The sequence below is a fragment of the Rhea americana genome, unplaced genomic scaffold, assembly GCF_003343005.1.
Source record: "Rhea americana isolate MKP2758 unplaced genomic scaffold, rheAme1 scaffold_39, whole genome shotgun sequence".
Classification (NCBI taxonomy): Eukaryota; Metazoa; Chordata; class Aves; order Rheiformes; family Rheidae; genus Rhea; species Rhea americana.
This window is the reverse complement of record NW_028186523.1, coordinates 1814357-1832151: the sequence shown is the minus strand read 5'-3', so window position 1 is coordinate 1832151 and position 17795 is coordinate 1814357. Positions and strand designations below refer to the sequence as shown.

General features: G+C 38.0%; 1 protein-coding gene across 1 annotated transcript in view; it reads left to right on the top strand.

Moving 5' to 3' along the window:
* Positions 1-1124: 1124 nt before the first annotated feature.
* The window catches only part of CLVS1 (clavesin 1), a 93561-nt gene continuing 76890 nt past the window's right edge, over positions 1125-17795 (top strand). Inside the window, exon 1 of the mRNA XM_085313553.1 lies at positions 1125-1513. Within this exon, the coding sequence (XP_085169679.1) occupies positions 1125-1513 (389 nt within the window). The remainder of the gene's footprint in view (positions 1514-17795) is intronic.

Below are 17795 nucleotides of genomic sequence, written 5' to 3'. Positions count from 1 at the left end.
CAGCAAAATATCCAGGTATTCATTAGAACTACAGCTGTAAAATCCCAATGGAGACAAAGTGTCTGTAATCTTTCCAGAAAGATAACTTGACCAGGATAACACTTTTTGTCTGTTGTGACCATCATAACAGGTGTTCTGCTTCATGATAAGCACAAGTTTTGTCTCTAGTACAAAAGAGAGGCTAATAAATATTGATCATCCTTCATATTTCTCTTTATATAGGCATTCTTCTTCATTAATTTTGGGGTAACACTGTATTATTTAATAGCAAACAGTGGTTTGTCTTCACTGTCTAAAAGATGCATAGAATCTCAATGGAAAATATTTCCCATGGGGTTTTACCAAGCAAAAAATACTTCTGGTACTAGTGGAGTTTTGGGGTTTTATCATAGTTTCATGAACAAATCAGGGACTAATTAAAAGAAAACTACAAGCTGATATCACAGGTCATAAAACTATGCTTAACAGTCATTATACCTATTGTGCTAAGTGTAAATCTGCATATTTAGGAAGTCAAAATTTTCCTGTTGGGGTGGAAGAAAGGACTACTATTTTTACTGTTGTTATCTAGAGCCTGAAGATATGGAATGCAGTAATTCCTACACTATCATTCAACAACTTTTTAAAGTATATTCTAATATTAAACTGATACAGCATATCATTATCAGTTCATTAGATTACCTTTCTGAAAACTTGAATATATACATTCTAGATGTCAGTGGCTGTTTTATCTTAACTGTACCTATTCTGAAACTATTTGGCTACAATCCTCTTAAATATGAAGCACACAAAACAATTTTATTACTATATAAAGTTTGAAAATGCATTTCTGCAAGCTTTATGTATGTATTTAATCTCTTTTTTATGTATTTGCTTTTTTCTTTCAGTAAGTGATGGAATAAGCAACACTTTGCTTTGGATGGATTATACTATGTACGAACTGCATGTTGCTGCTTCTGCAAGAATAAGAAAAAGTCTTCTATTTTCATTTGTTAAATGTCAACTTGATAGCAGAAAGCTTCTGAATGGCTTATGCTCACAGCAGACCATTAGTTAAATGGGATCAGTATTTCCCCTTCTAAAATATCTGAAGTGAAGAATTTGGAAAGGAGGTTTTTGCAGAGATGACCCATTTACAAGCTGGACTTAGTCCAGAAACTATAGAGAAAGCCCGCCTGGAACTGAATGAAAACCCAGACATTTTGCATCAGGATATCCAGCAAGTCAGGGACATGATCATCACGAGGCCTGACATTGGGTTTTTACGTACAGATGATGCCTTCATCTTGAGATTTCTCCGAGCCAGAAAGTTTCACCAAACTGAGGCCTTCAGATTGTTGGCTCAGTACTTCCAGTACCGTCAGTTAAATCTGGATATGTTTAAAAACTTCAAGGCTGATGATCCAGGAATCAAACGGGCTCTGACAGATGGATTCCCAGGAGTACTGGAAAATCGCGATCACTGTGGCAGGAAGATTCTTCTGCTTTTTGCAGCCAACTGGGATCAGAGTAGGTAAATGTAGATAGTGTCCTTATATTTTTACTTATACATACACTCAAATGCTAACTGAATATTCATAACTGTACTTGAAGCACCAAGGTCAGTAAAACATTTTGTAACCATGAGTTCATTTCACGGAAGCTTTTGTCTGACCTAATCACCTCCCATTCTTCAAACATAACACCCCATGGACTAATGGTATGTCAGCATTCAAATAAGTGGCTCATATTCATCTCTATAAATACTTCCAGTTTTAAGCCAAATAGGGTCTGCTTGCTGTAAATACGTTGATATCTATTGTATAGTTACTTCAGCAATGTCATAGATTAGCTGAACAGGTTGACAGGAAGCAAATGTCTCAAAATATGCGGTCATTCTCATTACTCTTCCAGTTCAGAAGGAATTGACTATATTTATCCTATTTCCAGACTTCTTACAAGATCATTTTCTGGTTTTAACCATTTCAGGAATTACAACTTCTGCTATGAGATTTCCAGGAACTATGTTGTAACTTCTACACACTCTAGTTAGTGTATGCTGGCTGCTCTGATAAATGGGAGAGGTGTATTTTCTGTTCAAGTCTTTTCTTTACCACATAGTATGAACAAAGATATCTTCCAGCCATTAATATAAAATGATGTTCTTAAATGTTAATTTGATTAGTCAGCTTTCACTACCTATTGAAGTGATATAAATAGAGAAAGGGGGATAGTCCAGGATTATCAGGTTCACATTGTCCTCTTTGTCAGAAGACATTCCACTACAATTTCCCTGCCTTCATGCTGAGACACAAATGCAGTCAGCTGTGGGATTGCCATGTGTTCTGCTGATTTTTGATAAAAATTAGACAAAAAAATAAAATCCAGATTCAGGTTTTGAACACCATAAATTCTGATGAGTTCCAGGAAGGATTTTGCTTTGACATAGTTTAAGGTGATTAGATTGGGATTTTGAATTTACGCTGTAGAAATTACTAGGGAACAGTACATATGTGCTTGCAATATTTAATGTTTGTTTTTTTTTCTGAGAAAATTTTGATCATCCTGGGAACAAAGAGTTTGGAAGTGTTTGTAATTTTCTTTTATATTTACAGATTTGTTAAATAAATGCACAGAAATGTAGTTTGGCATACACAAAAGTATTTGGTATGCTCTGGGTGAAATTCTGACCCAACTGAAGCTAGTGGTAAAAATACTATTGACTACAATGGGGCCAGCAGTTTATCTCCTGTGATTTAACATGGGGCTTAGTACTCTTTCTGAACTATGAGCTTTCCTTTCTTCCAACCACAGACCCCCTTCTTTAGCAACCAGGCCGGAAAGGCAGATGAATGAACATATATCTTGCATTAATATGAAGTATGAGCTTTAGAGGCCAGAAGTATTGTGACTCTGCTGGTTGACTTAAAGGATTTAGGTATTATACAGAGCTAACCTCGGATTTCTGGTCCTTTAACAAAATGAATCCTTACGATTAACCTCGTTCATCAGATGCTGCTCTGAGAGAGCTGCAAATGCTGCTGTCTAAGGCTTCCACACTGAGATTTTGACAGAAAATTGATATTTGACAGATTTTGGCTCAAATTTTCTGAAAGTCCTTTAATATCTATTCATGTATGTGTGTGCATGTGCATGTAGACAAAGTGTTCCTACATTCAAGATAACTTGTTTCTGAAAATGTAATTTTTACTCTCAAATAAGGAAGGCTTGGGCTGAAAGGTTAAGACACACTTTCCTAAGCAGAACCTCTCAGTGAATCTAAAAATCATGTGCAAATTCTACCTGTTTTCAGCCAATGAATCTCAACTTCTCTCTGGTTTCAAACGACAAGAAGAGTCATTTCAGTTGACTTGTTTTAGCATTGCTACTCATAGGTTTGGGACAGGAGTATTTTGACTATGAGTTAGGGACAGGATTTAGCTCATACGTTGGCCCATGCATAGAAGTATCATCTCCTCTTTTACTATGTAAAGGTGCTCAATGCAATACACAGTCCAGCAACATCTACAAAAGCAAAAGCAGTTCCGGGGCAGGAAACGATGAGTATAACACCCTACTAAGCTGCAGGGAAGTAGATTATTGACTAGAAAAAATATGTATACATACACAAGAAAAACTCAATACGTTGTGTATACCTTGTGTACATGTATCTTGGGGAACACTTCCACAGATATGTCTTCAGTGATGGCGCAGTCTTACAAGCTCAAATGCTGTCCTTAAGCTAATGCAATCAACTTATCTGAAGTTGTAGCATTATACAAGAACACTGGCACGATGCTGACATGCAAGAATAAGAGCTCAACCTTCAGCATGGCTTTTAATTTACAGTTGGCTGTGGCTTCTTCTTCTTTATCATTGTCATAATTTGTAATGTAAGGATCCTTCAAAAACAGCAGTGCTACAATCTGTAAACTAATTTCAGCTCAGGCATTCTTTCTACTTATATTCTTGGGAATATGGTGTGTGTATGGATCAGATGTCAAGGAGGAGGAAGCAGTTCCAAAACTTTCTTGTCTTACAAATATATTTATTTTGAAAGGAAATGTTATTTTTGTGCAATGTAACTGCTTGGATACATCAGATCCAACATATTTTTAAGGGGTCATTGTATCAAGGTTATGACCTGTAGGTGAGAATTTAGAAGAATTTATAATTTTAGTGCAATTAATGTAATTGACAGGTCATTTACATCTCTAGAGAAGTTATGGCAAAAATTCCACCCTAAAAAAATAGCTTTTAATTTCCAGTCTGAATATTTTCAGCTGCTGGATTGTGTTAATTAAAAAGGACCATGGAAATGTATAATCTCCCTGTGTGTGTACATTTGTGTCCTGAGCATGTCATCTTTTAACCTATTTTTGAATTCACTGAGGATGAAACACTGTAAAAAAAGTTACTGACAGGCAAGAAGAAGACGGTACATTAGCTACTCTACAGCAAAGATCCTTGTGTTCTCTTTTACCCATGGTGAACATTACCTAACCGCATTTTCCTTGAGGGCAAAACAACTTGGTATTTTCCACAAAATAAAAACGTACTTGTGGACAGTCAGCACAGAGAAGGTAAAGTTCTGCAAAATAACACACTGGTTTACTGGTTTAATACATAGCAATATCTTTGTGCTGCCAAAGCTTAAATAGAATGTTCTTTTATACTCTCAGAATTAGGAAGATTTTCCAGGCTGCTAATTCTTTGCATCATCATATTCTGGACCTTAGCATTATTGTTAATGTGCAGGCAAGGGAAAGTGAATCTTTCTTTCACTAATAAAATGTTCACTAATAAACCATGACAGAGGTAACAGAATTTCACACTTTTCTGTTCAGTAGTTCCCTCCTTTTACCCATAAGGATTGTCACTGTTTTCTTAGCTATTCTCTCACATTTTGAGCTCATCTTCAGCTCAAATCTGCTCCCAGATCACTGTTTCCCAAAATACAAACACAACTGGTAAATGTGTCATACATTCTCATCTATAATGCGGGCACAGTCTAGCATGTGATTCATGCAGCTCTGCAGAGCTGCATCTGTCCTCCTCATCAATTATCACCACAAAGTTTTTGTGCATCTGCAAAGTTCACTGGCAAGAATTTTATTTTTGCTTTCACATTGTTGAAAAATATACAGATTATTGTTTTGACCCAAACCTCCTCCATCACAAGGAAAAAAAAACAAAAAATAAAAAGCATAAGGAGTAGTAATACCTATCTCAGAATCACCAGCTGAGACCTATCGCTGTGCCAGTCTTTCATTTGTTTAGCATGTTCTTCACTGATTTGCTTTTGTTTCTAATTTTTAGATAGGTTTCTTAAAGAAGATGTGATCACTTTTTCTCTAGGTTTAAGTCACATTTAGTAGGTTTTGTATCTATTAGTCAATATTAATTGACTAAATGTATGATACAGTAATTGACTAAAATATGATATGGAACGGAAGGTATCAGAGAGATTAAATAAGTGAGTAGGAGAGGATGGAGGGAAAGGAGAAGCCTCAGATTAGTTCCACATTGAAAATGAGGAAAAACTGCTTAGCTACATTAGCATACAGTTCAGAAGCCGCTCAGGGGAGTGCGATCACACACTTTGATCAGAACTCAGGTGCGGGACAAGATATGAGATGAGGACTCACTCAAAAGCCGCACAGGCTTCACATATACTATTGCTTACAGAGCAACTTTTTTTGTAAATAGAAATCCTGAAGTATTAAAGAAAAGTAAGGATGCCAAACCGATCTTACCAGGAATTGTTTCGAGGAAATAATTTGCATCAGAAAAATCATAATTTGTAAACAAATAAATACATACTTACATACAGTTTTCATGAGACCTGAACCAGGGTTTCCCATAACCACAAATGTACCATATGTGCTAAATTGCAAATATTCTTCCTCACACTTTCTTACTTCCTCAGCTGCACCAGACCTGAGCCCTTGCTTCACCAATGCATACAGAGCAAAACTGAACTTTTTAAAGAAGTTAAATAAAAGGGCCTTTTTAGCTGTTAGATTGAGGAAACTCTTTACTAACTGCTGCAGCTGTTCCTAGGTCTGTCACTGCCTTCTAATATTTCCTACTCGTACACCTGGGAGATGGGAGTTTTCAGTGAATGAGTGATTCAGCAGCAGATGTTCATTAATCCTCCAAGTAAAGACATTTCCTTTAAGTTTGTTCAGCCAGAGCAAAATTTATTTCTGTATTGAGAGCCAGCACGAGGACTATCTCCATTCACAACACATAGGTTGCATATTGACCCTCTGCAAATAGGACCTTGGGGTAGAGGGACATAAACTTGTCAACTGTCTTTTGCAGCAAGATAGTAGTTAATTTCTTTCTTCGTAGTTGGACCGTCATGCCTCAGAAGCTGTCATACAGCTCCAAGAATTCTGTAAGGAAGTCAGAGGAAAAAATTACTTCTTTGTTTGCAACATATATTTCCAAAACAGCTGCTACCCGTAAATTCTCTTTTATTACCAAGGAGTCTCAAATGCCAGATACTTACCATTCAGTAGGAAAGCGTATAGAGACAGGCTAAAGGGCAAGGAATTACTCTGACATAGCAGTAAACCAACAGCTGTAAATATTTTAAAGGATCGTGATAGAAAAAATTACATCCTTGCTGAGAATGTTGGTAGTGTTATAATTATAAGGATATTATCACCAGCAGATCCTGTTGGTATGAATGAGTATGTCTCAGATGCTGATTATTCTAATATATTTCAAGCATAATCTCAGTTGCTTGATAGAATACCAAGGAATAAACTTCTGTTGAGACTGATTTATAGTCAGGCAAACTGTGGCAATAACTCAGCCTCGTAGTGGTTTACTGTGAGCGATTACTGCTGAAATATGACGAATCCTACCACTAGAGTAATTTTTACAAATCAAGTCTTTATGTTGGCTAGGAGGTATTGCTTCTGTGTCACGAGATGCTTCCAGTAATGTAGACTGAGGTTGAGGTTGTGGTTCAAATATCGCAGTGCCAACAAATAGCCTGGTAGTAAAAATATTTTTAAAATGACTAATTATTGTTACATCATCACATTACTGAACTAGTCTGAAAAGTTAGCAGAATTCAGGGTAAGAGAAGTGTACCGTAAGTAAAATATTCATTTTAGGGAGTGACAGATGTGGAAATTAAATGTTGGACAAAGAAGAGGAAAAGTTCTGCCTTGAAATGTTTTAATTTGCTTAGAAGAGGCAACTGAATTCAATTCCTGCCATTTGTTGTGGAAGCCAAGTTTGGGAAGGCAATTGTAGCCCATATGAATGACAGAAGGATGACATATAAAACCAACAGTCTGGGATAGGGCTGAGAGGGGAATCAAAAAAGAGAAAGAAAAAAGTCTGAAAAAGAGGAGGAAAAACAACAGCTGTGAAAGTTCACAGAGACATATGCTGAAGAACAAACCGAGACTGACTGAAAGAAAAAAATCTAGGGAGGTATGGGAGCACAGGGATGGAAATCCAAAGCATCTTGAGAGGGAAGAGGAGGTACCGACAGGAATGGTCAGTGCTGAGACCTGGACTGCATGGAGACTTGCAAAGGACGGTGCCAGGGGCTGAGACTGGCAGAGCTGGCCAACGGGATGTCAAAGGGAAATGAAGGGCACACTGGAAAGTGGCTCTGTGCCACCTCCCTCCTATCGAGAAAATAAATCAAATCTAACCTCCAAGTTTTATAAATTAGAGAAAAAGACAGACAGTTCTGCAAAAAAGAATGCATACATAAAAATACGTGCACAATACACACATGCACACACATGCGCACACTCTCTCTCACCTCTTCCATACTCTCTCAAAAGACCAAATGCAATGTCTGGATAGTAGATAACAGAAACTGTACACGGTTATGATATGGAAGACAGAAAATGACCCATGTTTTTATATGGTCTGTGTATGTCAACCTTAAGACCAGGTTCTACAAAAGAACATTATATTGTAACTATATCAACAGGATAGCATGAAACCAAATGATGTGACATCTTACTTGGTTCTTTACCTCTTCAACCCTTGGGAATAATCCGTAGTGATGAATATTCTCATAAATAGGCACTTTCTGAGCTGAGACTTCATAGGAAGAGACAAGAATATTTTTTGTCACAGCTTTTCCTAAATCAAATTTGGCAAATATCTGATACCGTGGACAGTTTCTAACTTGTCAATCTAGTTAAAACAGGTTAAGGTAAATTCATATATTAGAACAGGAACAGACCGTAAGGAGTAAGGGAGAAAAAATAAATTTTTCTTACTAGCTATTTGAGAGACTATGTACACAGAACAAGCATTACAGATGAGTGAAGTTACAGAGATGAAATCCTTAAATACATATGATTTTTAAAAATTCTAATAATTTTTGATATATTATTTCCTCAGGCCATGATGTATTTAGTATTCTTTGCTCTGAACTCTGAGCCTCTCCATATAAATTACATTTTAAAAATAATTACCTCTTACACCACATCTTGGCACGTATGGAGCATTCTCCATTTCCAGCACCTTTAGAGCAGCCCAAGGAAGGGTCCTTGGGAACCCGTGTCATCATCAGACCATGTGATATTAGAGGACTTTACAGAGGACAACATTAATTTGGTCAGGATAGGCAGGCTGAACAGCACAACAAGGTGAATTCTCCCCTGCTCCCAATTCGTGTTGCTTCAGGCTGCATGTCTGCTTTGGCGAGGCTGAAGAGGAGTGGGAAGGTGTCAGTCCCCATATCTGCTCTGGAAAGCATACCCTTACCATATATCTCAGGAAGTTCTTGAGAACAAGAAGAAAGAAGTGATATGACAAACCATCAACCACAGGCACCTAAAATCTAACCCACAGGTGGGAGAAGGAAGTGAGAAGAAAGTTTAGAGTACAGGCATTCCAGTAAAATGACTTAAAAAAAATGTTAAAGCTCTTCAGCACAAGATGTTTTGCCTCTTTTCATATGACTAAGGCAATAAAACAAGTGGAACAACGTAATTAATTTGCCAGAACAAGAGACTTAGTATCTAAAGAGAAGAAAATAGGATCTGTCATTGAGGAAAGGGAAATTCTTGCCTTAAAATCTGTTTGCATTCTCTCAACTGTAATTTTTAGTAAGTATAGCAACTATAGAGTCAGCAATAAAGACTATCTCTTGTTCTCAGACTACAGTAATCTCAGCTCTGGAAAAATCTTGGAGGATCCATTTGTAGCAGGGGAGAGGGCAAAGGCAACCAGTTGATTTCCTGCTGGAACTATTTTTTTGTCTTTAACTACCCATTTTTTGCTCTTGCTGAGCAAACTTGTTGCAGCAAAGATTCATTTTAAGTGAAAGGCAAAATGTAAATATCTTCACTCATGCATTTACCATCTGGAAAGATGGTATCCTTTTTCCACTGCAGAAATACAGTGGTAGAGCATGTCTGTGCATACATTAATGTAGGTGGTGCAATTTATCTTTCATATAAGCAGCATAAATCACATCACCAAGTAATATCATGATGTTATACAGATTAATAACAATTTATCTGAAAAACGATTTGGATTATTTATCCCGTAATGCATCTTTAAGGGGCCTGCAATTCAGGATTTGACTGAAATTGTTAAATTCTAAGTTGTCGCTTTATATTGAAAAAAAGTCACCCTAATTCATTCCACTTATTTTAATTGCTTTTCTCTGAATTTAACAGTAATTAGATTTTATAAAATAAGAATCTTGAGTGCAATGAAAAATAACTCCTTGATGCCATGGCAGAAAGAGTGACAAGTGAAATGACTACTGTTCTTTTTTTTTTAAGTTAGCATATCAGTATACATAAGAAACAGTATTTGCCTTTCAGAGGCAAATCAGTATCTTTCGCTAGTTCAGCCTTGTCAGTCTGCAAAGTACACCAGCCCCCTTGTTAGGGATCTGGTGCTAGCTTCTATCACAACAAGGATTTTGGACCAAAGGGACCTTCGGTCTGACTCTGTACTCGTGCACCACACAAGAGGCAGGGTTGATGACAGGTAGAAAGAAGGCAGCTAAAGCCTTTTTTGTCTTTTTAAACCCGTGCTGCTTCCTTCAATGAGTAGCAATTAATGTCACAAACTATGCCCCATGCCTTCCGTGTTCCTCCCTATAGACAGCCCAGTTCTGGATTTACACCGGTGTCAGTGTGAGGAACTGCGTTCTGTACGTTCAGATAGGAACGAAGGAGAAGAAAAGAGCGAGCAAGTGCAATGTCACTGCTATAGCGTGGGCAGGAGTTGTGCTTCACTAGCCAATGTTAATCACCCTTTTCTGCCTTCCAGCTTCCTTTCACAGAACCCAACCTGCAAGGGCCTAAAGTAAGACATGGCTAAGCTGGAAGTGGAGAGACACCAGAGCAACAGTCAATAATTTGGAAGTGCAGAGGAACACGGGGCAGAAAGGGTCAGGCTGACTGAACAGTACCCTGGTAGGGCTTGGGTTTCCCCATCTGTATCCCCAGTTTTTCCCCAGAGGCTTTCTCTGAGCATAACTAAGATTTTGTGTATTACACCAAGGATCTCAGACATCCAGCACTGACCACATGTCAGCTGGGCCAGTAATCCCAGTCATGTGCCTTAAATACACATAGATCAATCTACAGTGCGTATGTGATGCATATTACCCTTCAAAGGGATAGGGAATGTGTTAGCACAGAGACTTACTTACCTTAATGTGTTTCTGACCAGGAAATTCCACATTATGGCCCAGTAACCCTATCTAAGGCATCTCCCTCCTCCCCTGTTATTTTGGACCTGTGATCCTCTAAGCTGTTTTCTCCTTGTGAGGTTTCTAAATGAGAATGTTTGGCCTTGTTTTCCCAGGGATAATCCTACCAGTCTGCTGTGCAAGTACAGAAGGAGAAATGTGGTTTATATTTGAAAAAGACTGTTGAAAAACCCTACTTCCAAATGCACCTCCAAATACATCTGAAAATTGTGATAAAAAAGGAGGAGAAATAAACTCTGACCAAGGGAGAAACTGGAAGAAATCACTCTATTTGTTAGGTTCTTATTTACATGTAAGCCACTTTTAGTCAGCTGCTGCAATGTAAATTCAGTTTCACTCTGATAAAGCCCTCAATTCTGTTTGAATAAAAGAGCTCTTGCAAGTCTGGGAAAGTGGTAATTTATGGACACCTTAGCTGCAAATTAGTATCTTTCCTTTTCTCAGAATCTTCTTATTATTCTCTGCTAAAATTGTAAAAAAAAATATATATATATATACACAGGTACAAGTACATTCACTTTCTTCAAAGCATATTTTACATGATTAATTTAGATGTAATTCATTATCATTTGGGGATTTACTTTGAAAACAAGTGCATCAGATGTAAACACCATGTTAAAAGCCAATGAGCCTTTTGAGACACCTGACACCTGTCATTACTGATTTAGTCCTGGATGATACTTTTGGTTGCAGTAGGATTTTCTCACCTCCTGATTTATTAAATAGAGTGTTCATGGTCAATTAATGAAGAAAAATTGACTTGGCACAAAAGGATTTGGGGGTAAATTGTGGACTGCAAATGGAATGATTCAGTAAGGTGACACCATGGCAGAAGTGATGTCTCTTTCTGAGCTCAGTCAGCAAGAATGTTGTCTGCAGGATACCTGCAACAATTATTCACCTTTACTCACCTTCTTCTGTGACTTCTGTGACTTCTTATGTGAGCTAGTACTCACATTACAGCAGGTAAATCAGAGCTAAGTCTAGACAAGAGCAGCAAAATAAGAAATCTGGAAAATATGACTATATAAGAAAAACTGAAAGAAATGAGGTAACAGTTTTCCTCTACATATAAAAGTGTGCCTTAATAAATGACAAGTTGTTCCCCATTTCCATGAGGATGGGAATACAAAGCAAAAAGAAAAGTAACTAATCTGCAGAAAAAGGAGATGTAGATTCTCAAAATTAGAAAATATTTTCTAACGATTAAGCTGGTTCAGGACCTGAACATGTAACTCTGTGGACTGCCCATTGCTTGATGTTTTACTGCAGAACTCAGAGACAGCCAGGAATGATTATGGTGATGCAGTGCAAGACATGTATGGGATGCTGTCGGGTCACTTCCTACCCCCTGTTTCTAGGATTAGATTAGTTTTGGCAAAGACTTTGAAGAGGATAAACTCAGAAGATGCTTGAGCTACCTTGTGGTTTAAGAACATAAAGATTATATCAGTAAGCTCTTGTATCTAAAACTGCAGCAGATTATCTCGTATGTAGAAGAAGCTATGTAAAAACAATTTTCCCTTCTGGTATTCTGAATACATGCTGAATATATTATGCCTCAATTATACTTGAAAATATATTGTTCTGATATTTAATGATGTTCTAGTGTCATTGTTTCCTGTGCTGAAACTGTGCCTCCCACTCTCTGTACACTAAAGAGGATAATGATTGCAAAAAACAGTTGTCTCCAAGGTCTTTTGTATCCATCTCGCTAGATTAGAACCTGTTTGAAACTACTAAATAATGCAGGTCTTCTAATTTTGTGCAAAGGTTGAAGTGCCTGTGATGTGCAAACTTACTGATTCTTTATGTAGCTAGTCCTTCTGGAAATGCCAGTCATGATCCCAATAAAAATAAAATTCAAAGAAATTAGGCAAGCACCAGTGAACAAACTTTGGGAGGAGGAGTATGCAGAGGAGGTGAGGGAGAATGGAGCTTCCCATGTTTGTCTTTCAGAGGTGCCAGGTGTTTCCGTGGGTGGGTGGTTCTGAAATGAGGAGCCTGACTGTTGTGTGAAATGCCACAGATGCAGCCACAGTATTGGCTACATCTCCATGGAGGGAATGTTCTAGCCAATGCAGGAGCTACATGGCCTGTTCTGTTGGCTGCTACCAAGGGGAAGAGCATGGGGAGGGCACTTAGTGCTCTGGCTAGCCCTGCCTGTTGACAGCCCCATCTCTGCATCCAAGGAAATTTATTTAATATAAAACCACCTTCATTTTAATTCTTAACTTTATTGGTGTATGGTTCTGGTACAGCTGAATGTCCAACCTCTAGGACCTTAAATATGCTTCTTGAATTACCAAGCTAGAAATACCGACTGCCTCAGTAGAGCGGGTCTGAATCCTAAAGTGTTTACTGTGGCATCCCATTCACCAGTACTAGAGCCAAGGAAAGAGACTGTGAATAGTAAAGGTTATGGTTATTATAATGTAGGTCAGTTCATTGTTATGCATAGACGATCGTCAAATGTGAGAAAATACATACAATTATATGTACAAACTTCAAATACATTCACATCAAAACTCTTACCTAGTCAATCCAGACCACTTTTGTGGTCTTGTTGACCACAGCATTTATTGTGCAATGCATTTATTGTGCTATGTATATAAAAAGATGCTGCACTAGTGCTGGTCAGTTTGTGCTTATCAGCAACCAAACCCATCTTACTACAAAATTAGTTCTTTTTTTTGCTATCTGGCAAAGGGTGGAAAATCTTTGGACCAAGTACTTCTCTTGCTTTAATCAACTTGGCACCATAATAAAACTGATCTCAGTGGATTTATAGGGGGGACATGCTCCTAAACTGGGTCCTTTCACACCGAGAGCCATGAACAAACATAGTAAGGCTCAACTCCTGTTTCAGAAAGTCTGCAGTCTAAATGGACAGGAGAAAAGAAGCATTAACTTTCTTCCCTAAATGGGGAACAGACTGAGGGTGCTGCATGGGTTGGAGGTTCCTCAATGCCAGTGTTGGGGGGGGGGGTGCCAGTGGGGCATAGTCAGATCTGGACTTTCTTTAATCCTGTTTCCAGAAAGATTCAGTAGGAAACCTAAACTAGTCTACTCTCCTAGCCATGAATGCAATTCAGTCCTGGTTCAGCTTTCTTCTTTCCTCCTCACAATAAAAGATTCAGCTGCTCACACCACATGGGACAGGATGAATCCCTTTTTCTCGCCTTCGTCTCTTGAAGAAGCTTCGCATCTCCCAAAGGCATGGTGGAAAATAAATTTCTTGGCTGCCATCTAAGCCTGGCCTAAGCAATGGCTTGTTATAAATGCCTGCAAATGTGTCTTCAATAAAAAATGATTATTTTGTTATCCTGAAATACCTAGAGAGATGAGATTGTTTCTGTGCTAATGGTATGTCAAGAAAACAAATGTTTGTCGGGTTAATGTTGCTGAGGTTCACAGATTCTTTGCTTCTAAGGTGAACAGTTCAAAGCCACTAAGTGCTCCCACTCAGCAGTTAACACTACAGCAGATTAGCTATGTTACCAAACAGCACACAAAGCTGCAGCAGAAGAAATAGGGGCAGAGATGGAGGGTACAAAACAACTTCCACTCTATCAGGTAACCAGAAATAAGCCCAACACCAGGGTAAGAGGCAAGGCTCACAAACTGTGGACAAGCCTCATTTTTGTATGTGGTAAATTACCTCCAATGTGAACAAAACAGAACAAATCAGAAAAACAGAAATAGTTACACTAGAAATTAATTAAAGGTTGCAGGATCAAATGCTGGATTATGCTAGTCTTACCCAGGGCCAGGCCTACTTCTTTCCTGGTTGCTCCTAATGAAACTTGCAGCAATAAGTCAAAGACATAACCTATTTGCTCTTCTGTTGGGGACATCTGAGCCAAAACTTGCTGCAGTCAAAAGCAACTGAACCAAGTGAATAAAAGGAATTGTAGATTAGTCCCTCCTTAAAATATGTCCAGTATCACGAAGCAGGTGTGCTGTATAGCTCCACACCAGTTGGTTTTGTCCTCTGAGGGAAGGCTCTGGCAGGGAGCAGAGGAGAAGCACGGTGCAGAAATGAAGTGCTGCAGCCAAGCACAGAGGAGGGAATTTTTAATCAATGTCCTGCTTACGCAAGGGCCCACAGCGCCTTGTCTTTCTGCTGCTTCACTATGTTGTTCAGTTTCATTTCTCTGGACCAAAAAATGGCCTGATTCATACCTTCTGTTGTGTTGTAGAGAGCCCTTAATGAAAATAGTGTCCATGAATAGATGTACTATAAGTCTGTCTTCTGACTTTAACTTTTATGAAACTATGAACTTAACTGTTCTGTTACGGGAGAATTGTGGTTGCTATTCATTGCTTTCTTCAGTGATGTTCTGTGAAATGTGATCCATTCAAAAATCTTGAACTTCATAGCACTGTGTATTCTTTCCAGCGTAATTGTGCAAAGCATTTCCTTTGTGGCTGGTGGCATCATGATCCTGTACACTTTGAACAGTCTTATGAGTCTTTTCTACCACAAATCTATGCAGGTTCTTCTTTTTTCCCAGTTTTGTGGTCTGTCATCCCTGCTCAGCTAAAGCATTATAGCAAATTCTCTTCAAAACTATTTTTGAGCAGACATGTAGTTTCTTCCTACACTGCTGTCTTATGATTCTTTATGGCATCTGTTCTGAGTTCCCCAGTGATCATTTCTACATCAATAACATCAAGTTTCTCCATCTTGTCTGCTATATTGAAGTTGCATACTGTTCCAGTGGGAAAACTATGTGATATATAACACTTGACACATCTTTTTATTTCTTTGTCAAGAACTCATGAGAATATTTTCATGTTTGTCTTTTATTGGCCTGTAAGGGCTCCTACCAAGATCATTTATAACCCCTTTTTGTGATTGGCATCATTTTTGTACATCTTTTTCCTGGCTACCACCTCACTGCCTAGATTTGCCAATCAATATATGCTCATTTGCTTGATTCACTATGCATTTTAGGTGTTTACATGTTTGCCACATCTTTTTCTCATGTGTTGATTTCTTCTTGCTCTGTACCTCTGAAAAGGTTAAGCTTTGGAGGTTTTCCTTTAGTGATGACGTCCCACATGGCTTCATCAATCTGTTCTTCATGTTGTTCCAGCAAAACTCTAATATGCTCTCCACCAGACAGGCACAGGTACTGCTGAGGTTCTCCATGCCTTTTATTTTATTAATATCAACCTTTTCTATATCATCCTCTGTATAATGATATAGACCTTTATAACATATCGCACTTCAAAAGTCTGGAGACTGTGATTCTTCTGACTGATATTTTTGCAAATCATGACTTTATTTTCATTGGCAGCATTGCTCATACGTGCTCTGCTTTTCACTTTAGTTCCCTTCAAAAGGAAGAATAAAACACGGGCCGTCTGGTTCTCCATTATACCATCTAGTGATACCAAAACTGTTTTAAAAACCTTTAAGTGGAAACATACATTCCTATGACAAGATGATTTTGCCAGTGAAGGTTCATAAGCCATTCTCCATCAGCTTCATATGAAATATCTCTGGACATGCCACTTTGACAGGGCCTGCAGCTGTCTGTCTCCATGTGTTCATTCATTTCACACATGCAAAGGGGGATATTGCATTGTTGCATTTTCTCTAGAAAGCCTGCTGGGATGTTGTATTTTTTTCTTCTTCTTCATATTATGCATAGGGACATAGTACTACGTAACTGTCAACTTCACATGCTGTGTCTGGATTTTTTTTTTTGTACAAGGTTCTTCTCCAAACCTTCTCAATTCTTCTCAGTTTGCTGTAACTGCTCACCATGATCAGGACAGCCCTGCTCTTTCTACTGAGCAGAATATAATTTCTTGAGCCTGATGCAGTCTGCTACTAACCTTTAATTTCCAGTTTCCCTATGATTTCTGCTGATTTTTTTTCAGCCCGTAGTATCATATGAACTTTCCATAAATCTTTACATATTGAAAGGCATACTGAAGCAGATGATTTTTTTGAAATACTAGCTAAGTTCCCTAGCTTGCACTGGTGAGTTTTGACCCTCCTCTGTCAAACACGCCAGTCATACACTACCTGTGAATCTAAAGATCTCTCCTCTAACCTCAGAGCTTGCTTGGGGAGTTCAGACTAGACACTAGAAGGAAAGAGGTGATTTCATGCACACTGATTTTCATGTTTGAGTTCACTATTAGTTTTTGATTACCAGCTGAAAGTTCATTACTGTAACTTCAAACACGCACAAGAAATCTGCTTCTTAGCTGAACAGCTGAAACTTTCCAACAGGGATAGAGAAAAGAGTGATTTCAAATGAACTGTCAGGCATTCTGCTAAATTTTACAGAGCCTTCAGGATTAACGAGTGCTCTATGAATAATCAGGTGCTGTTTGAATATCCTCCAACAATAATATGACCTTTGTAGTTCTGAACTCAGCACTTTAAGAATATATGCATTAGTGAGCTGTTATTAACTTTTACCTTTGCTATTTGATCTAGCCCTCATTGAGGTCACTACTGTAGGAGTGATTGACTGCAATAAAAGAGGGTAATAAAATAATTTTGTTAGAATTGCTTGTGGTAAAATATGTAAATATACTATTTGGTTGACAGATGAAGTTCTGTAAAAGAATCTTTTCAGGAAACCTAATAGCTATGGAAGTGAATTTTTGCCTTGCACATAAAAGTGGCCCAAAATTCCACATAAAGAATAGGATTTGTAAGTGGCTAAATCATGCTACAATAATGCCTAGCAATAATAATCCTTTGGCAGACACAGGTGAGATGAATGACAAAATGAGAAAAAAAAAGAATAAATGGAAAATTTTGCAGATTAGTGAAGATTAGCAAAAAATGTGGAAAAACTTTGCAATGACCTAGAAAAGCAGAATTTATTACATAGATGAAGTCTAAGTGCAGTGCAGAACATACTGGGTTTTAATATGTGGCAACATCCTGTATTTAGACTGAATGGGTGACATTGCTTGTACCCTCTTATAATAGTAGAACAAAGAAGCTGTATAATTGTTTCTGTGATTAAACAGTAAACTTAGAAGGTTCAGAAGAAATTCTTTTCTCTTTCTGTAATGAAAAATTAACTTGAGGAACTCACTGATGCAAGAAATT